The sequence below is a fragment of the Taeniopygia guttata genome, chromosome Z (assembly GCF_048771995.1).
Source record: "Taeniopygia guttata chromosome Z, bTaeGut7.mat, whole genome shotgun sequence".
In the NCBI taxonomy this organism is placed as follows: Eukaryota; Metazoa; Chordata; class Aves; order Passeriformes; family Estrildidae; genus Taeniopygia; species Taeniopygia guttata.
The window spans coordinates 73,402,823-73,425,069 of NC_133063.1; the positions used below are offsets into that span (position 1 = coordinate 73,402,823).

The 22,247-nt window shown below is 34.3% G+C and overlaps 1 protein-coding gene across 7 annotated transcripts in view; it reads right to left on the bottom strand.

Annotated features, from left to right (window-relative positions):
* Nucleotides 1-2,186: 2,186 nt before the first annotated feature.
* The window catches only part of TTC39B (tetratricopeptide repeat domain 39B), a 76,586-nt gene continuing 56,525 nt past the window's right edge, over nt 2,187-22,247 (bottom strand). For 6 of the 7 annotated variants that reach the window (XM_002191359.6, XM_072921805.1, XM_072921804.1 and 3 more), the window contains 13 exons: nt 20,471-20,535; nt 20,215-20,320; nt 18,839-18,904; nt 17,209-17,317; nt 16,306-16,373; nt 16,161-16,220; nt 15,685-15,846; nt 14,523-14,614; nt 14,105-14,225; nt 12,044-12,155; nt 8,659-8,776; nt 7,392-7,508; nt 2,187-6,412 (listed from right to left, as the gene is read on the bottom strand). In XM_002191359.6, the coding sequence (XP_002191395.3) occupies nt 6,316-6,412; nt 7,392-7,508; nt 8,659-8,776; nt 12,044-12,155; nt 14,105-14,225; nt 14,523-14,614; nt 15,685-15,846; nt 16,161-16,220; nt 16,306-16,373; nt 17,209-17,317; nt 18,839-18,904; nt 20,215-20,320; nt 20,471-20,535 (1,293 nt within the window). In that variant the 3' untranslated portion in view covers nt 2,187-6,315. The other variant, XM_072921803.1, reaches the window with a different exon arrangement.

The following is a 22,247-nucleotide window of genomic DNA, read 5'->3' on the forward strand; positions in this document are numbered from 1 at the left end:
GAGAAAGACATGAGGGGATGATTGACAAATAACTTAGCATGAACTGGCCATGTGTACTTGTAGTCCAGAAAACAAACCAACTCTGGCTACATCAAAAAAAGCTGCCTGGCCAGCAGGGCAAGGGAGGGGACTCAGGACCTGTAGAGACAGAACATGGAGGAATGAATACAAATTGAAGGAGGGGAAATTTAGGTTAGAGATAGGAAGAAATTCTTTACTATGACGGTGGTGAGGCACTGGAACAGGTTGCTGAGAGAAGCTGTGGATGCCCATCCCTGGTAGTGCTGAAGGCCTGGCTGGACAAAGCCTTGAGCAACCTGGTTTAAGGTGAGGTGCCCCTGCCCATGGCTGGGGGTGGGTTGGGATCAGATGCTCTTTAAGGCCCCTTCCAACACGTAATATTCTATAACTAACCTCTCACATATAGCACATATCCAACATCTTGAGTTAGCCCATCTGGATCTTTCACAGATTTCCTCAAAAGACTTGTTCAATAAGAAGAACTGTTATTACTCAACAGCATACAGTATTTTGGGTTGCAGGTCTTATTTTTCAGGCAAAGTTGGTTTGTTTTTTTTTTTTTTCTGCCTAAACTATTAAAATCTTAGCTTGTACAAAAATAGCCTGTAATTTGATATTCATTAGATGTATTCTCATAGGCCTCCAGAGTACACTGCATTTAAAGTACCATCCTGATGTAACTGTTCATCTTCCATGGCCACTCTTTCAACTCACAAAAATCTATTTAAAGCAGCTTCCACACCAAAAATTCATTATGAAGCAGACAATTATTACAGTGTTATTAATATTATTGCTTGCAATAAAGGAAGTAAGTTGTTTCCACAGCATATGAACAGTCTAATAAAATTAATGTAAACTACAGGAGAAGTACTTTCCATCTGAGTTGTGAAAATAAACTGATCTTTAATTTTATGCATACTATAGAAAAAAAAGGCTAAACTTTCTTCAAAGTGTAAAACTAATTAATAATAGGTGAAGGAACATCTGACATTCTTTCATTGCCAGCAACAAGTTTTCAATGCTCCTATTTAAAAACTAATACAGATGGATTTGAAGCAACTTTACTGGTACAACTAGAATTTGGAGATTTGAGCCATGCATCTTTCCCAAGTAAAGCTTGAGCATGCATATTCTACACCATATGAAATTTTTAACTACAGCTAGATTCCTTTGTAGAACACTGCTTACATAAGATCATTCATGCATGCAATACAGAACTTCTCTTAAAAGAGAAACAATTTAATCAAGGTGGGGGGGGGGGGGGTTGTTACAAATGAAAGTTTTATATCTGCACCTGAGTATATGTACACAATGTGTTTTGCCTGGATGTAAATTCCACGACCTTGAGCAAAACTGTAATGAAAATAAAATCATACTTAAATGCATACTTCCCTCTTTTCGACAACCAAGCCTAGTCCTGAAGATCACTAATGCTCTGGGAACAAGTTATGCCTAAAATAAGCTATATAAGTAGCATTAACCTGATTTTACATATCACTCTACTGACTGTAAATACTGACATGTCATTCAAGCATGTCAATACAATTATCCTTATATACTCTTACATCCACTGTACAGTAAGAATATTGAGTTTTGAGGACCACATTTACATGCTCAAGCAGGTAAGACCATTAACCCTTCAGGCAGGATTTTAGTAAAACCGTAACTTTTCCCAGAGTCACATGAGATTAACACCAAGTATTTTCCATGCTTCAATGGCACAGATATTGAATCTCAACTACTGTAATTTTCATGGAACAGAAGACCTGACTCAGAAAACAGAAACATCCCCCATTGCTTATGTGTTTGAAGAAGTTCTCTCTTTAGATCTAGGAAGATGTTCCTACCTGGGATTAACAGTTGATATGTGCTCCTCTACAGACTGGAATTACATGCTTACACTACTACAAAAAGGAAAGTATTTAATCTTGCAATCACTAAGCATTAAATTTGTTATGCCAACATTGAACTCCTGACTTTTATTTTCCAGAAAGGTACTCTTCTACCTATTGCAAAGTTAAGTGCCACACTGTTTCTTTATGAAGCTGTCCGATAGCATTTATTACCAGATTAAGGAAAAAAACAAACCAAAATCCAAAACACAAAAATTCCTAAACACGAGTAGCAACACAAATGCCCACCAAAAAATCAAGAAACCACACAGCTTATTTTACATTTGCTATCTACATTCAAAGGATCCTTTATTTACTCAACACACCTTGACAGCTTTGTACAACCTCTCAGTCTGGACAAGTTGTGTAAGAGCTCTACACTTAAGGTTGCATTTATAAACTAGAGATCAGGCCTTTTTTGATGATAATGCCTTGGTAAATCTTAGCTGTAGGTTCTTGATGTACAAACAGAATACAGTGCCAAATTCAGCACTTGGTAGTACAAGCATATGTGATTTATTCCTCTGAAGTGTAAATCCATTCTAGTCCATCACAATGAACATTGTTACATGCTCTTTAAACCAGAACACTCTTCATTCCTTATTTCCTGTTTTTCTGCCCTCATCGTTTATTCATCAAGTACCAGATAAGAACATGTGCAAACCTCAGTAGATTAGAAGCAAAGAGACTGCAGCACCAGGGCAAATATAAACATTCTTTGTTCCACTAGGCAGTGTAAGAATATACAGAAACAAAAGACATGAAACATTAAGATTAGTAATAAAATAAGTGCAAAGTCTAAGTTGAATTTGTTACAAGAAATTACTTGTTTTACACATTACTCTGCAAGATGTTTTAGAAACTTAATAAGATCTGATTATTATACATTTCTCTGGCCATAAAGTGCAACATACAGCTGCTACCCCATGTGTATTAGAACAGATCTGTAACCATCTTGCTTCAGCTTTCTTCTAACGTATCACTTTCAAATTCTGTTAAAACCAGAAATTTATTCTTTATTCTGATGAATAAAGACTTACAAACCACAGTACAATGATCTTTCAACAGATTAAACATTTGATTGATTTGCACAGACATAAAGTTTTTTGTAATAGTTTCTAAGTAGGCAATTCTTAATCAAAGAGAAGCTTTGTCCTATAACCAGGCTAATTTATTATTGCTTATCTTAAAAAAACCCCCATCTATTATAAGAAAGAACTAAATGACTTTTTGTCATAATGTAACTGTAAGCTCAGCCTTTCTTACTTAAACTAACAACTTAAATTTGCTCTTGTATATATTATAATTCCTACTATTATCAAGAGAGCCTATATCATCTTAGGTAAATTATCATCTTTGCTTAATTAAGTATCAGCACAATATTCAAAATTCGTGTGGAAGATGAGCATGTGTGGTGAATATTATAAACAACAGTTAAGACTAAATCAGAGCTGTATTTAAGGCCCAGTACAGAATACACCAGAAAAAAAAAAAATATTTAAAAAAAGCCACAGACCCTTTTTCTGAACTCTTAGACAGAAATCACTTAACTCAGGTGTAATGTCCTAAATAATACTGCATCACACTATTGTGTCAAGGATACGTGCACTTTTCTGCAGCATTTGGAAAACTAAGCATCTCTTGCAGCTCTGTGGTGACCTACCTTAACTGAAGGGTTACAAATCACTCTCACACATTTGTATGTCCACTGTTAATAACTTGAAAAAAAATGTTCAGAATAAAGCTTAAAGTAAGAATTCTGTACAGCCAATCTTTCTAGCAAAGTCTGGAACAGCAGCACAAAAAAGAAGCAAGCTCTAAATAGCACTTAATACTGGGTCCTCAAAACACTACAGAGGGTACTGCAAATTTGTGTGGATGAGCCTGTCCTCTGCAGGAGTGCAAAAAGGCTGATCCCAAAAGAAACACAATATAACATACACAGGGAACTAATATTACCTTTGGAAGGCTGAACTGAATAAAATATTTCTTTTTACTCTCTCTTCAGACAGTAACACCACCCATGGAAAAAAGTACACCGCTTCTTGAAGTTTTCTAAACTTGGAAAAAATCAGTTTCTAAGGAAGATAATTGTTCATTTTTTGTGCATTTTAATTTCTATCTCAAATCACCCCTAAATATTAGCTGTAAGACACTCCCCTCAAAAACAAGACAACAGAGACTACATCATGCTCCGCCCTGAGAATCTGTAGTCCCAGTTATATAAAGTGAAGTACTGCTTGGAACACAAATTACAGAAGTTTTACTGGCAATCATTCCCATCACCTTCTACAGAAAAATGAAGCAGATCCTAATCCAATAATCAGATTAAACCAAAATAATCCTAAACTGAACAAACAATGCCCACAGATGCATTAAAAGTATTTTCTGAAAATATATGAGTTTATGCTCACTACAATTATACATCAGATATATATGAATGGGTAAATCTTTAGAGGAGTCATTTGACAGCATATGCTAATCTCTGTTTTGAGTTTTAGCTACAGTCAATTGAATATATGAAAATAAACATGCATATTTTATCAGCAATTCAGTGTCTTGGGTATTTAAGCGTCAAACTTACATGTGCATAATTTTACACAATAACTTAAGTTACACATTTACAATAGGCACAAATTCAACAAAGAAAGACTTTGGATCAGGTTTCCATTTTGAAAGACCCATTATGTTTATTTAGCTAATATTTTTAAACTCTTACTTCTCCTGTAAATATACCACTCTATTACAGAATTATAAGCAATTAAATGTATAAGTTATTATAAGCTTATGATATTTATAAGTCATAGAAGAAAGCTGTGTTCTCAGTAACCTGAGGAAAAGTGCTATAGCATTTAGATGATATTGACTGTTTAATTAGAAACTTCAGTTATTTATTTACTGAGGACACAGTTTTCACCTGTTTCTTTCATCCTGATTTTGCTTGGGTGGTAGTTAAGGGCATTTACATACATGAGCTTAGGTACTATGAATTTACTGTGCAGAAGTAAACATACTGGACATGGATAAAATATGGAAATAGCAAGTTTTGCAATAGCTAGTGAAAGAAGAGTTCCTGGGTGTATACGTAAATAAAAATAAAATGTATTTTTATTTTTAAGAACAGACAGGTAGGATCTGTGTATCTATGGAAAATTCATAGGGAAATGGGAAATTCAATTTGATAGTGCTGATTGCATATAAACATGAAAAGAAAAATGCACTTATATGTATCTCAATTTTACTGTGCATTTTTGGTAGAAATTAGACTAGAATATGCACATTTTCTTAATGGCAAGTTTAAAACTGGATTCATTTTTTGATGCAAATCAATTTCTGTTAATATGAATTCTAACTCATTATTAGGAAAATACATAAATCCACCAATATTTTATTTACTTTGGTTGGGATCCAAGAACAGAGAATACCAACCAGCGTGCTAGTCTACAAATACTAAATGATTGCTTAAAAAAGAGAAAGAAGAGTACTTTCTCCAGATCCACAACAGGGAAGATGGGAAACAATCAGTTTCATTTGTGTCAAGAACTATTTGGGGTAGACATCAGGCAAAATTTCTCACTGGGAAAGACCATCCTATGTAAGTTCCAAAATTACTTTCTCAGTGCTTTTTTTTTATTGTTTCTTTTGTTAAACACATGAAATGAATCTGTCAGGAGCAACTTAAGACTGCTGATTCTACTTTAGAACAAGGACATAATGTCCTCTGTAGCTCTGCTTTTCTACAAGTGAAAAATATCCCCTGTATGCACTTCTTTTGACTGAAACAGACTTGCAGAGACATTATAACTGTAGCCCTTCTTAGCTTCATCTGAAGCCTCCTTAGATTCATCTGACAGAGTAGGAATATTGCACTTCAGATTGGTTAATTTTGTTCCCAAAATGAAATTTAACTTAAAAATGACTAATTCTTTCCTCTGGAACACAAATTTCAGGATATGGTATGCCAAAAAACATGGGTAAGGTTATCTGCAGACATTGCATTTTTGTTCCAGAGGGAAAAAAGTCTTAAGTGTACTGCAGAAAATAAATCTTTCAAAAAATACAGAAATTATCACCAGTTCCACTGCATAACCTGCATCTGTTCTTATATTTAAAAAAAAATAAAGTATTTTCATTAAATTTTATTGCACCATCGCCTTTTTTTTAAAAAATATCCCCCATTCAAGTCAAATATTAAATTATTTGTATCAACAAAATATAAGGTCTTCTTTAAAACAGCATGTAGATACAGTATAGGCATTATACAGAAAAGTCTAAAAGAATTACATACATCAAATCAGAAGTGACAGAAAACAATCATTATGTTCTTCTCTATGATTAAAAGAAGATTGAAAAAAGATTGTGTAGGCTATTTTTTGTGTGCATGAAAAGCATCCCTCCTCATTCAAGGTGTAGAAGCAGGGGACACCTTCAAGCTGTCAAGCGCTGCATGAATTCTGAAGTGCAACCTGGACTCCATAGAGTATTCCTTGTAGTTGTTTCTGCAAAATAGACAATTTATTTTAAGAAAAAGATGTTTGGATTGAATTATATATACTTCATATGTTTGTAAGTTATCTTTATTCCTTCAACATGAAGCAGAAACTGACACATGGATGAGTTATGAGACATTTAAAACTACATCCACAAACTGAGCAAAGAAAACTTAGACCAGTACTAAAATCAAATGTCTTGATAAACTGAACCTCTGTCTTAGCATCTCTTTCATTTATTTTGATCCTTTTAACAGCCCTCCCAGTTATTGAAATTGGCTGTGAAGGTACAAGCCAAAATACTACAGAAAATACTACAGGTGTTAGTAGAAAACGTATGCTTCAACTCAGAACACAATTCAGCCAGAGTAATAAACATCATAAATTGTATTCTGTAAATCCCATTCCCTCAAAACAAACAAACAAAACCCCATGAGGGGACACTGTTTCAAGACTGGACTACTTCCCTGTAAAGACAAAGCACATTCTAGGTTATACTACAGTCTACAGATGATGCAAATATGCTCCTCTACAGTAAATTAAACTCTCAACTGGTCTTCCGCAACAGAATGTGAAAGGAAAAAGGGGTGTGGTCAGACTGGTGTACTGGCTTTTGACCTCCTCTTACAAACACCTTTAGTGCAACTGATTTAATTCCCACAGCTGCCCCCTGGGACAGAATAGTACATATCCCTTCCCTGGACTCTCCAGCTTCATCCCATGCATGCAGTGGACTCTCAGCCCATACAAAAGGAAACATTTTCCCTTCATACTGTGTCTTATTTGAATCTGTCTACTCCACTGTGTCTGAAGGACAGTTTCATGAAACTGCAAAATTCAACTATATTGGACAAGTCCTGCAAATCAAGAACAGAGATTTATAATTACTTGGATTTTGCAAAGACGCTGACAGGAAGAAAAAACAAGTGTCCTCATTGCTACAAATATACAGTTATTCTTAATTTACTAGATGATAAAATCCACTTACTTTGCAGTTTCTATGTATCTAATTGCTTTTTCTCTCTCATCCTGTTGTTTGTACAGAAGACCCAATTCATACAGCGTGAATGGCACCAAGTAATTGTCATATTTTATTTGCTTCTCACTAGAAAACCATAAAAATATAGAAATGGTTACTTACAACCCTGTCTTGAGTGACTAGTTAAAAGTTTAAAAGCAATCACTGCCTGTAACAGCACACAGCCAGAAAAATCACTGCCTGTAACAGCATATAGCCAGAAAAAACATTCTGAAGCCTTTTTTACTGGTTAATTCTGTACACATTGATAAACAGTCTTAAAGCACCAAAGCAGCCCTAAACATGTAGAAAATAAAATTGAACAAAATGTAGGTACTCCATGCACCAGCAAACTTTTACTCTTAGCCATGCAAAACATACACTTTATGAAGAACTGTTGTCTTTAGATTTTTTTAAGATCTCTCAGCTATAAAAGCCTGCTTGCTGCCAACTACCTTTGGAAAAAGATGTTTCAGAAATACTGTTCCTTTAACTTGCAATGAATCAAACCCCTCTGCCCTGTAACTTGCAATGTGCTTGAGTAAACTCACATGGGATCTTAGAAATGGTAAGAGAAAACAAGATGGCAAGAGAACTAAAACACACATAATTCTCAATTAAAAATTGTATTATTAATTTTTCTAAATCACTTGTTAGAAACATTGCACATGTAAATACTCTTCTTCAGTTCAAATATCTAAAATCTTATAAGAAGTTTTCAACTACAAGCAGTACGTGACTCATGTTTTATAAAGAAAAGCTGTTAGAGCTGGTATGGAGCTTGACACCTGAAAATCTGTAACACAGGAGAAATCAGTCTCCAGCTGAGACATGTAACAACTTCTCATCTACATGGAGAAGCTTTAACTACTGAAGTGCTAAATACTGAGTTAAAAAAAAAAAAAAAAAAAAAAAAAAAACCACAAACAGGACACCTATCTGAATTGTCCTTACCTACAGGTAGCTCTGCAAATACAATTACAAATGTATTTGGGTATGTTACCTACCAATTAGATTTATTTAGCCTCAAACACCATATATATAAAGCTATTCTAAGTGTTAAATTGCTACAGAAAAATACAAGCAGTTTTCTGGTTTTCTAATTACTTTCAGAGGTATTTTAATTACAGGTCCTTAACACGATGTTTAATTAGTCAAAATTCTAACATGACAGCTGCTACAGGAATATCAAAAATGTCACCAAGAGATATAAAATCTATTTCTGTTATTTTTTTACCTTTGAATTACTTTACTGAAACACAGCTCAGCTTGCATCAGTCTTCCCAAGTGTTTCAGACAAAGGCCTTTCAGTAGCTGCAACATGCACATATCGTCCACATAGTATTCATTGTGATCTAACAGTAAAAGTGAGATATGTCAAACAATTTGAAGACATCATGAAAAGGAAAATTCGATTTTCAACAGGGAATATGAATTCAGACATAGGATGTTATTTCATATGTTCTATATTTCAAAATGTACATAGCCTTCAGGCATGACTTAAAATACTGTCTACTAAAGAAGATTTGTCCATGACATCTAAATCTTTTTCTTACAAGACAGGCAAAGAAGAAATAAGAAGGAATTGAAACATCCAACAAATAGGCATAAATGTTATTAACTGAAGATTAAACAGTCATAAATTAAATAATTTACATTACAAAAACAGTCATTAATTAAAGATTTCTTTCTTGCAATAGTTAAAACTACAGTGAGCAGAAACCATCATATTATCTTAACAGCTTCCCCTGCTACAGAGCACTGACAGACCTCCAGAAGCACAAGTAGCATAAAAAAACATGTTAAACTACACCATGACTGTCTTACAGAACACATCAGAAGCATCATTTTGCAGTACAAATTCAAGAAACCATGTTTCCTAGTGTTTTCATCATCTCTAATGTTTGAGAAACCTCAGTAGTAGTGTATAATATTTGAAAAATATTTGAAAATAAGTAGTAGTGTATAATATTTAAAAAACTATAATGAAAGTTTTATGTTCAATAGGACTAAAAATACCAGATGAAAGAGGGTAATTGATTCAATTCAAAATTTACTTAACAAGTGTGATCCTTTTTAGTTCCCTTAGTTTGTAGCATTTGCTGGGTACAAGGAAGGAAAAGAAAGGAAGGAAAACACATATGGATAGACAGATGGCACCACATACATTAACAATTCAGGAAGCAAAACACTCTCCCTTCAGATCATGTTGTTTACAACTAATTACCAGCTCTCTAAGGTCACATTAATTTTTTCCTTAATAGTCTGCCAAAGAAATCCTACCTAAACAGTTCTGAAACATGCAAGACTAACGCATTTTAGGATTCAACAAAGTGCTTTGCCACCATGTTCAGCCTTATTTCTGTCTGTGTTTAAACCCAGAAAGTCTTGATAGATTGTAACTGACAGACTGTGCTTTTAGTGATAGTAGAAGTGCAGTGCATGAGTACTTTGCATTCTCACTAGCCTGTTTTTGCTAGGCTAAGGTACTGGATTCTGTGACTGTCTCCTGAAGGACTCAATCATTTAAATTACTGGAGACACGCACTGATGTCAGTAAAGGTTTGCCAGTCTTTAACAACTTCAACTAGTACTTTTACTTCCCAAAAGAATAAAGGCTATTATGCCAAAACATTAACACTAAATGCACAAACTAAAAATGCACAGGCCAATTTAATACAGATAACCTTGCAATAAATGTGGGACAATCATCTTTGCACCTGCAGTGGTCTACACCAAAGGAAGTATCATTACCAGGACAAAAAAACAAATAAAAATTGTTTTTTCTTGAAGTTAAACATTCTTTTTATATATATTGGAAATTAAATAAAAAAAGATTCCCAGAAATCCTGTCAGGAAAAAAATATATAAAAAACCCATCTCTAATGTCTTCCATTTGTTTCTTCTATCATCTCATTCAGTTCCTTGAGAGATTCCATGCTGTGCCTGTTCATATGAAGCACATTAAATAAAAACAGTTCTATGAAGTCTCAATCCCTATGTGTCCTTTATGTATAATCAAAACCCTTTTTTCACAGCACTTTTACAATCCTTTGATATTACTACCACTAAAAACTGTCTCTTAAAATTACATTGTAACCTTCTCATACTCTGCTTGCAGCCTTAATCTCGTTTTTTTGTAGGGATGCAGCAGCAACTCTGCTAATCAGAGTCTTTATTTTCACCAATTCTGTATCTTTAAAAGCAGATAAAAATCACATATGTGATGTCCAGAATAAAATTATATTTGACTGAAGTCATTACCAAAAAAACAACACAGAAATTATATACACTTTTAGACCATATTCTATTTGCAAACAGTGAATTTCCATATGAAAAACAGAGTGGGTTTATTCCATTACTTTAATTTTGGTACCTTGTATGTCTTTACTCAGTGATTCAATTTACTTCACTGTTACAACTGAGGAGCACTTCTAGTACAAATCTCTGCACAATACAGCACTGGATTTCCAACAGGTTCTGCCAAAACCCTCCATGTGGAGCTCACGGGAATTACTTTATCTGCAAGTATCTTGCATATCGCTACACTTTTGTTTTAATATAACAACAAGAAAAAAGGAAAATGCTTGAGATTTAAGAGGCATGCTATGGATTCTGCAGAAAAGTGAAGGGCAACATAGAAAATAAAGGAACTCAAATCAAACATGGCCATAAAGGTTACTCTCATTTGGTTTATTAGATCATCCAGATTTGACCATTATATATTTCTTGCACATCCCTGTATAATTTCTTATGCATCGCCTCAATTTACACTGTAAATCATACTTAGATACATATTGCGTTTCAGAATTGCTGTTTTAACCACTGCTAAATTGTTCATAAGTGTAACTAGAATCTGAGTTCAATAGAAATTATTTCAGTGAATTATCATTTTAAAAGTTTCACATGCAAAATATTTAATTCTAGAAAAATTCAAAAGAGAATTCTCCCCAAAAATTCACATTACAGGTGAAAGAACCACCCTGATAAAATCTGATAAAAATAAAGTACTTGTGCAGTAAAACAGTTGTAATAAATGAATTTAAATTCTTTTAGGAGTAAATTATGGGCTGATTCTCTAAAAATTAGTCCAAGATGTAAAACCATAGTCAAAGACTATTTGTTAAGTATGTTTCATTTTACAACTAGCAAACATGTTTTATTTTGCCAGAAAGCAAACCAAAAAAGACTCATTCATACATAGCACTTCATCATATCTTTTATACTTTGCCATATTCTATGCAGCATGCGTCCTATGTAATAAAGCATGATATAAATTGGTTAAGAAAAGGTATTTTTCAGACATTTAAGGCATTAGCAGATTATGGTCCAAGAACACTCTCAAAGACAAGAAAAACTAACCTAGACCAGTCATGTTCTGTAACTAGTAACCTCATCTCCCTGAGTTTTCTGTATTCGTCTGCAGCATCAAACACACTATATAAAGAACATATAGAAGAACCACTCCTAACTTTCACGAGGCTCCAAAATTTCCATACTTAGACTTAATTAAATCATTGTCAAAGCCAACATTCACCTTGCAGAATATCAGAAGACAAAAGCATAGAAAAATATCAGCACTCCTTACAAGATTATTCATTCCATCTTAATTGATCACTTACTAGTTTCATTTTGTAGAGTGGTTTCTTCTTTTTCAATTGTTACCAGTAAGTTATCAGTGAGGTCTGCTCTTTTGCCCACAACTGCAAATCCATTCCAGACATACATCATTTCCTGATTAAAAAAAACCAAAACCAATTACCAACCAAAACAAAAAGGCAAGAAAAACTCAAGGAATTGCATAAATATTTAACTAAAGAGTGCTCTGAAAAGGCTGTTGTGGAACATTTTTGAGTACACTACCAAAGTTTGTTTTGGTACAACATATCTATGAATAGGAAAGGAAAAATGACATTGAATATGTGTTGACAAAGTTAACATAGGTTTTAAAGATTTCAGTGTTTTGACACCTTTTTAATGGATTCTACTATGATATATTTTCACAGATCTTCAGAAATAAAACTGAACAGATTTTATCAGGACAGTTTACACTCACCCATATAACACATCAGCAAAACTGGATGCTTTATGTTCAACTTGTGGCCTCTGCTGCCTAAACTAAAGAAGGAGCTAAAAGTAGTATCTTTCCAAAGGATGATACATAAATTTGAAGTGCATTTGAGTGTGTGCTTGTATATACACTATACTTATGTAAGTATGCACCCAAAAACATGCTCTGGTGTTTTTATATATATATATATATATATATATATATATATATATATATATATATATATATATATATATATATATATTTACTCTAATCAACAGATAATTATCTTCCATTCAGAGCAAAACTGGAAGTAGATACAACTTTCTAGATAAAAATGTGATTCCATCAGGCACATCCATGATTTGACTATCATTTCTACAAAATTTTGCTGGAAAAAAACCAAGGCAAATCCTGGAAACATACCCTCCCAGATGCCTCAGTACAACAGTAAGCAAAAAGCTTGTTTTGATACAGTATCACATTGTAAAACTTGAGGAGAATGCATTAACCAAGAAGGATGCTAACCAACAACACTAACAACTAACTTTGCCAAGATCTTTACTCAGTCATCACAAACTAGAGTATCACTTGTTCTACCATAATTTAAATTAACACCTCTGAAATACTAAGCCCAATGTCATTCTGAAGCTGATACAATACAATGGTGAAGTATTTCCACTTGCATTTATACTGTAAATATGTACCTTTTCAGACTGAGAAAAAAATCTGATTGTATCAAAGTCTGAAACAGTGTTATTAACATCATCAACTACATAATGCTAGATTTGTTTCAATTCTGCAGTCTTGTCTAATTTACACATACTGAAATAAACCATACATGATGTTTGGTTATGCTCAGTCCATGATGAAAAAATTCCTAAATTACAACATTAGATACTTGATTTTACAGCAAGACCAAATATACATACTCACAATTTAGAAGCACTCTGCTGTATAAGCCCAAGACAAATTTTGCTTAGTCCTCTACATGGAATTTAATATAGAATTAATTTTAGAACTGGTGGATTAATTTTCTTTGGACTCCTCTTTCTATATCAATGAACTTTAACGTAAGAAATTTCTTCTTGAATTAGGTTTTCATGTTGTTGGTAAAGTATGCATTTTAGCATACACATATGAAAAGTGCACATAGAAACAGACTGTGAAATACTAATGACTCTAACATTAAAATATGGGAAATTAGAACAGCATTCATAAAGTTACTTTAACTTCTGCATGTTTTAATCAGACTCAATACAAGGGGAATAAAAAAATCACAACAAAAACTGACCTTCATTTTTATCAATAAAAGAAAGTACCAAAGTACTCTTCAACTTCCTAATGAGTCTAGGAGACAAGGACTAAAATCCTGCCAACCTAAAGAATGTAGTTTTCTGTATGCTGAACTTTTCACATGAAAAATAAGTTGCTCGTTTCAGACTGCTGCATAGTCGGTAGTATAAGTCCCTAATACTTTTCACCAAAATCACATCACATTAATGCAATATGTCCTTTAAAAATTTAAAATGCAGGCATATAATACCTGACAATATTATTCCTTCCCTGTACAGTGAGCTATTCTGATTTCTTTTCTCCTTGAAAAGCACGAAAACAAAGCAAGAACAAATACCAAGGCAGGTAAGATCAGCTTCACTGGCTGAGGACATGCATAGCGTCGAGCTTTCCTTACTGCAAACTTCTCAGTCGGGATAGATTTTCCTGCAATTCTCTGTTTTAGACCATCCACTTGTCTACAAGAAAGGAAAATGGAAAAAAAAAAAAGTTGTTTATTGGTATTTTTTTTCATTTCATTTCAGTTACAAAGATTTACTGTTTTCCTCTGAAATATAACATCTTAAAATTGTTTTACGCCATGAAGACCAGAGGTGTAGGATATATCTTCGCAGATAAAAGCAATTCTAATGCTAAAGGCAAAGAGAAAAAATGGAAAGTTTATGGTTATAAACAAGGGGTATATCATGATTATAAACAAGATAAAGACATAGGGGCAGAAAGAGTGCACGTTCAGCTGCTTTATAAAAGTTTACCTGAATAAAGACACTATGTCCTCACCAGTCCTCTTCAAATCATCCTCTGGAAGCATACACAGAATTGCTGCCTTCTGGAATACATATATTGCCTATTTCAAAAAGAAACAGCAACAGATTACCACATCTAATTTTCTGTGTTTAATCAATACATTAAAGACTGAAATCTCTCCCTCCAATTGCTACAGCAAAATATTCCCATAATTCTCAGGCAGATATAACTATAAAAGTTCAGTATTCCCTTTGTCACATAGTTTATGCTGTAATTTTATTTTTTATGTATTTATATTAATATTTTATAATAGTCAGAAAGTTAAAGGTATCTCCTGCAAAGAACAGGAAAATTTATTATGCAAACCACTGTCAAAGAAATGAGGCTAAATGACTTAACTTTTCTAAAGTTAAAGTTTTCTATGGTTATCGTATGATCTATTACACGTAGAGACATGCTTGAAAAAAACAGAAAGAAACATCTGGGTACTGATTCAAGGAAAGTTTAATAACTCGGTTTTGCAGGAAAAAAACCCGTAATTCTATTAAAGACACTTGCACTTCATGTCAAATATACTATTCTCTTCCTCTTTTGCCAAGAATTAGATGTATACCCTTTTTTATTAAGACAATAAAACAGTAATCTATAGAGGAACAGACAATAATAATGCATAAAAGGTTATTGGCACATTGCGCTTGGTTCATACTCTGAAAAACATTTTTACAAGGAAAAGGTTATCTGATAGCCTAGCTTTTCTTGTGAGATCCTGTCCCCAGCAGCCTTTTTCATTTTGTGCCACAAAGAATCTGCTGAGTAGGAGTGTGTGTTTATAAGCACCAAACACAGTTTCTTCGGCCAAATATTACTAGTGAATGGTAGAACTTGACTTGAGAGGACAGTTTGCAGTTTTCCTATCCCTCTTCTTTCTCCCAAACCAGGTAAGTACCAATTTTTGGAGGGGCCAAAGCATTGCTGCTTATGCTTCTGCTGCTTCAAAACATGAAATAAAAAGCCATTCTTAAGCACCCAGTAAAAATATTTTGGTCCCATTGTGTCTTTGTTTATGAGTTTCTCAGGAAGGCAAACATTACACTTGCTGTGCAAAATGAAAAGTAACTTTAACCGTAGAGACTACTGGTACATCACAACAATGTGCACCTGCCTATTTACCTTAGACCACCTGCTCTCTTTGCTGAGCAAGTCTGCATACCGATATGCTTGAAGCCAGTCCTGCTGGAAGGTGTAGCACCACATCAGTTCCCAGTAACAGAGATGATGAATCTGTTTCCACTCATGCTGGGCTGCTATGCAGTCTTGGAACGTCAGCTGTGCCTATGAGTGAGCAGTTAAGGAAGAATGATGAAAACCGTCTCACTTACAGCTCCATGTGAGAGTAGTGTCTAATTACAGGACAAGTTCTTACCTAGCACACAGGTGGAAAATACCTGACAAGTAAAATGAGCTAAACCTGCCTTTCAGTCTCACTTAGAGAGACAGCTGGAATCAACATTGACAGTGAATATGAACAGAGATAACAGCATACTCATCAGTCCAACTGATATGTAGATGAATTAATCATTTTTACTCCTAAATTAGTGCTTAGGTTAAACACTAAACAAAATTCTTAGAAATAAAACATGATTTACCTTTTCAAAATTTCCTTTCAGTACATCTATTCTGGCAGCATAAAATAGAATAATGGAACCCTTGAAAAGACATGAATAAAATAACCAGTTAGGAATTTGAGCATAGGGAAATACACTTCTGTTATAAAATGTTAGAAATACGCACATTTGGGAATTTCTGGAGGTAGGGTTCGAGGAGACTGTCTGCTTCCTGAAGGTTAGCTTCCCCTGTACCTAGAAAATATAACAAATCAACCTCAATGTACTTAAAAGAATCCAAGTTTCATGGACTAAGATTTTGTTTTCACATCATATTTGACAGATCAATGGATGACTGCTTTATCTGAATGCAGAAGTATTTGGTCATACTGTGTTTCTATAAAACTAAATTCTTGTCCCAAATATACCAAGTGATTTAAAACTATGAAATGTCTGTAAGTAGAAACCAACTGGAATTATAGAAATATTTTTTAGACTGCTCCATTACTGATCCTAGTTACATTTTTAAATCCCTTTAATTGCTTTAGCAAGATAGGAAAACATTCCTCAGCTGCCTCTTCTCCTAATTTTGAACTCAGTAATGAAATACGAGTGATACTGGAAGAAATGAAGTTCTCCTTAATTTCCTGATGAGCCTGAGGGACAAATACTAAAATACTCAAATATTAAAATGTGAAAATATATGGTAAAGAAGCATATAGAATTAATTATGACTTCCAACTCTAAACGGCAAAAGCAGCAATTAATTCTGGTTGTATAGCTTTTTTCTGGAGATAGTTTTTACAGCATCTGATGTTAATTTATGGATAATGACTTTTCTGAACTTAATAATGTTGTCCAATATTTTGCTTTTCAGACAGCCGTGAAAATGGAGCAAGATGCTAGTATAATGCTATCTACCCTCACTGTTTCTGCAGACATAGCTATGTCATGGATATTAATCTTAAATCATAATTAAGTATACAGCAAACTCCTATTTGGCCACAATTTTGAAATTCAGTTATAAAAATATATCACAATATCTATCACAAGGTGTAGCACGACTGAAAAGCTACACAGTGGGTCTCACCAAGGATTAAGGAGACGTAAGTATGATAAACCAACAGGGTGAAAGTACACAGAATGGCCCTCAAACTGCTGCCAGATGCGCCTTCCCGTAGTTGGTGGAGGCCCAACTCCTAAGAAATATCACAAACACATGCAGAATTAACTATGAGTATACAGAGTTACTACCAATTTTTTCTGGCTAACCAAAATTCAGCTTTCCTTTCAGATGTAAGTATTTAATAATTCAGTACTTACCTCAAATCCAACACAACCCTCTACCAAAACACTTCTGTAGCAGCTAACAGCATTCAGGAAGGAGAAGACTAATCTAACTCTTAATAAAATCATGCATTTCAGTGCTCTGGTGAAATGGGAACACCACATGAACCATGCAGACACACAGGTCTACAACCCTTTCCCCATTATGTTCTGACTATGAGCCTTTCAGAATAACACCCTTCAACCTCTGTTTGGTGGGAAACTCTCCCAGCTGTTCCAGTGCTACTTGTTTGTGTGAGAATTCCTTCACAGAAAACCCTGGTTATCCTCAATTCTCTTCCATCAAGTCAGCCACTACCTTGAGGCGCTAACCAAAGTATTACCTCTGCTGATATGTCAATGTCTAAAGACAGATACAGATTCATGGAGCCTTAAACAGATCTTAATATATGAGACTTATGTTTCTGTTTAGACCCATTACATAGCAGCTTGACTGTTTGAGTGGCGTTGAGCTCACAGCTTCCCTGATCAAAAGCAATGACTCCCCAGAAACATAATTTTGTCTCAAAACAAATATTAAAATATCAGTTTTATTGCATAGCAACTTGATGAATTATAGGACAATTCAAGTACCACACAAAAAAAATTGTGATGATATTTCTTTTTCTTTCAGCCTTTACTGCATTTTCAGTCATGTATTTTGGAAGAGCTTCAGCAAGAACCAGGTTTTTCAGGGGAAGAAACGGAATAAACAGGTCTCTACTGAAGTATAATTTTACAGCAGGAGAGCCATATTGTGGACAATCTAACAGTAATAAGACCATATGGTGACTGTAGCAGTAATAACTTGAAGTAAAACTGTGTACAGTTCTGTGGGTTACTTTATTACTGTTTTTTGCTTGAGTTTTGTTTGGGTTTTTCTTTTCTTATGGGCATCAAGAAAAGTTTTAAAGATCTGTAAAATTACTTAAAAAACAAGTTACAAATATTTTTCTCATCCACAAGAGAAAGATGTACCTAGATTCCAGGGTGACACATGATATACAGATTTTTTTTTCCAAAGAAATGGGCTCAGATTTTGGGTAGAAAAATGTAGAAATAGTATTCTTCCCTCAGTTACTGGTGTCAAGAAGATGTCAAGAAGAAAATAAAGCTGATATCCTCAACTTAAGGATCAGCAAAAGGAAAGGAAATTGCACTGGCAAAATCTCATCTTAAATAAACTGGTGATTTCCAATGGATGTTAAAGAGTAGTATATCACCATATGTGCTTCTATGCCTGCATCATCTAACCTATTTATCTTTTTAACAGCTCTAAAATACTGATAAACAGTTGGTATTATACTTCTAGTGTGGAATATATGGCATTAAATACATGCAGTATTTTATCTGAGAAAAAATTAATTTGAAAAAGCAAGTATCAAATCAAATACCCTATTGCCAGAAAATCCAATAAATTCTAAAAGTCGGAGGATCCTTCCTGGTAAAAGTGACAGCATCTGAAATACATTTAAAATAAAAAGATAATCAAAAACATGCACACGTCAAAAAAAAGTTACATTGCTATAAATCTGAACCAAAAAGGCCAGCTACAATGTTAAATGCACATAAGTAAACTTATTACAGATAAGTAAAAAATAAAACATGAAAGAAATACAAAGTAAACATGCATGTTCAGAATTCTGATGTCCGTCCAGCAAGATAATCTTCAGATAATGACAGATGTTTCTATCTTCAGCTGGTCAGCATTGCTTGAAAATTGTGGGTCTCTTGGAATGACAGTCTTATCTATTTTACTATTACTTACAACCTATAACTGCCATCTTCCTTTTACTGGGAGTCTCACAGACACTCTACTTGTTCCTCCTGTGGGAGCACTGAAGCAGCAGATCCGTGAGCATAGTGGTTTTACAAATTCTAGCTGTTGGTATCATCCTTTAGCCCTCTATTATAGGCATTTTTGTTCCCTCTGTAACTGCATCCTCAACATCCTACACAACAGAAAATATACCAACACCATAACCAATTTTTCAATGAGCTTTAAGAAGCAGGTCAACTTGAGGGGTCAGTTTTTTATAAAGCTCCATTCACCCTAATACATTTTGCCCATCAGACACTTTTTCTGTTAAGCCTTCTACTGAGAAGACTCCATGAAGAATAGGAGAGGTAAGAGTACTTATGAACACAGTTGTTTGAATTTTGAAGTCTGGTGTAGATAGACCTGAGGTCTTCTGATCATATTTAAAATTGGCCATCTCCAATCTAGAATGATACAGAAATTAACATACTGGCAGAAATCAACTTTCACCATTGCCATGACAGATGTGAAAAGGGAACTGTAGCAAATTGTAAAGAAAAAGCAATTCTCTTTTGCACAAATGCAGTAAACTACTGTTCATTCTTCCAACTATAATTACCCATGTGAATCTAGAGTATGTCACTGAAGCAAAAGAATGGGATGCATGGAGGAGTTAGAATTAAACAGTCACTCTAGGCATTCTGTAACCACAGTGTAAGCATCTTTAAAAATCCTGCTACACACAGGTAAATGCAGCTACTTTTTCACTTCAGAAATACATCTGTTAGTTATTCCCAGAGAATGAAACAGTGCAGAATAAACTAGTAGAAACATCCCAGAAAGTATGCATGCCAGAAGTTGCTGCTGGTTTCATATCACATAAAACCTCCAAACCCTGTATCTCTATTTTACAAATGTGTAAATGTTAAATCAGTTACAGTACTGTATATACAAAGAAATACAGTCCTACAGAACAACCCAATGGCCTTTCTGTTGTGGAAGAAGTCATACCAAGTTGAATGCTCCAATTCCAAGTTTTACTCCTCCTTCAAACTGGCAGTATGTTTCATTTTTGCTTTTGTTCCCCTGAGTTGCCTGTAGCACCTGATGACATTCCCTTGTGATGGAGAAAAAAAGGGGGGAAGGGGAAACACAACATAGAAATTACTAAGATTGATACAAAAATATTCATTTGTATTTTGGTGGCATTAATGCCACTCCAACTGTTTATATTAATGTTGAAGTCAAGTGTTTTCTTATAGCTTACTTGTATATTTGGTAACTTGTCCTGATTTTCAGGCCACCTCTGATAAAGTTGATCATATTTTCATCCTGGAACAAAAAGATCTAATTGTAAAGTACTGCGCAATAATATTACACAACACATACATAGAAATCCTCCAGCTACATTTACATTTATTTATTACTTAATGTCATAGGAAACACTAAAAATATTTTTCAGTCACTGGATGTGTCTCTAAGACTGACGTTAACACCTGCCCTAAGTTGTCAGGGAAACATTTCTTTGGTGCACATAACAAATTTTAAAACTGAAGAGAGATGTGAAAAAGAGGTATACAAATGCGCCAAGAAAGCTTTCCACCAGATGGCGCTGCAGGAACTGTTTCAAATACTTGGAAATGGCGATTCTGACACACACAAGGAAGTGTACAGAAACTGGCAGAAGAAAATTCAAAAATCCCCTGAACAGATTAAATTCCATTGCTGATCAAAAGTAACTACCTGTATTACTCAATTTATGTGCTTACTAACCTCTATAAAAACCAAAACAAAGCCACAATGTACTTGCCATCAAAACTAAATTTCTGGAAAGCAAGATGAAATTTTTTCTCCTAGAATTCACATAAAAGGGGAACATGTGCTGGCATTTCAGAAATGCACATTTAAACACTTAGGAACAGTATATACAACGTGGAAATGAAAAAGCAACAAAAAAAGGCCTCGGATCAACCAAAGGAAATTCTGGCATCCGTTAAGATTACCATTTCAAAAAACCTCATCTCTCTTGTCTGCAAGTTTGAACACCTAAATACAAGTGCTTCAGTAAAAGAATTCTATTTCCCTCTGAGCATTTACATTTTTGTTATCATCATCATCCTAACACGAATCATGGTCAGTCAATGTGGGGCAGCACACGAATCAGCAGAGTGGGGTATCACAGTTAAAAGCAATACAGATGTGGTGTTTCAGAGAAAATATACATCTAAGGGTTTTTTTATTATTTTATACAGTCCTAACTCACCTCCTTCAACAACTGTTTCAAAATTATTTTCATGGTTAAAATAGACCCCACACACCCAATAAAAATAAAGAGGGCTGCTTCCACTTGGTTAGTAAAGGAGCAACGCAGTTACAGGAAAGACTAGCATTCCATTAATAGTATTTCCTGACACTTCTGGCCAAATCAAGTAGTTCATAAGCATTTGCCAAAGGAACTTAATCTGACCTTAGTATCTATATGCCTCACTTCTTTCTTATAATTAATACTGGAAAATATTATCTAAATTATATTAAATAAACGTTAAATGTTCACATACCTTAACTATGACTAACAGCTCCTGTTTTCAGGAATCAAATTTAAAATTGAATTTGAAAACTCTGTACCACAACCTAAATCACTAGCACCACACAGTATAGAATACCAGATCTTTTTGTGAGCTGAATTGTTAACTCACCAATGCTAAGCATGCCCATTTTATAAGCATTCATTACTGTATTACCTGACACCATGTACACAGATCTAGAGCAAGACCGAACTGGAAATTATATGCATCTATCAGATGAAGTTTTGCTGGAAAACATTCTACCCATTCATGCAAAAAATTACTTTCAAAACAACACACTTCCTCACACTTGAAAATATTTTTATACAGGCACTGGATGCAATCCAGTGTGCAATCCACAGTCCAATGCGATGCAAATCATTTAAACATACCACCTTCTATAACACAAGAGGTATGTTTAAAATGTGGTATGTTTATACCTTAGGGTAATGCCTTGGTATCTGAGTATCATCTTTGGTT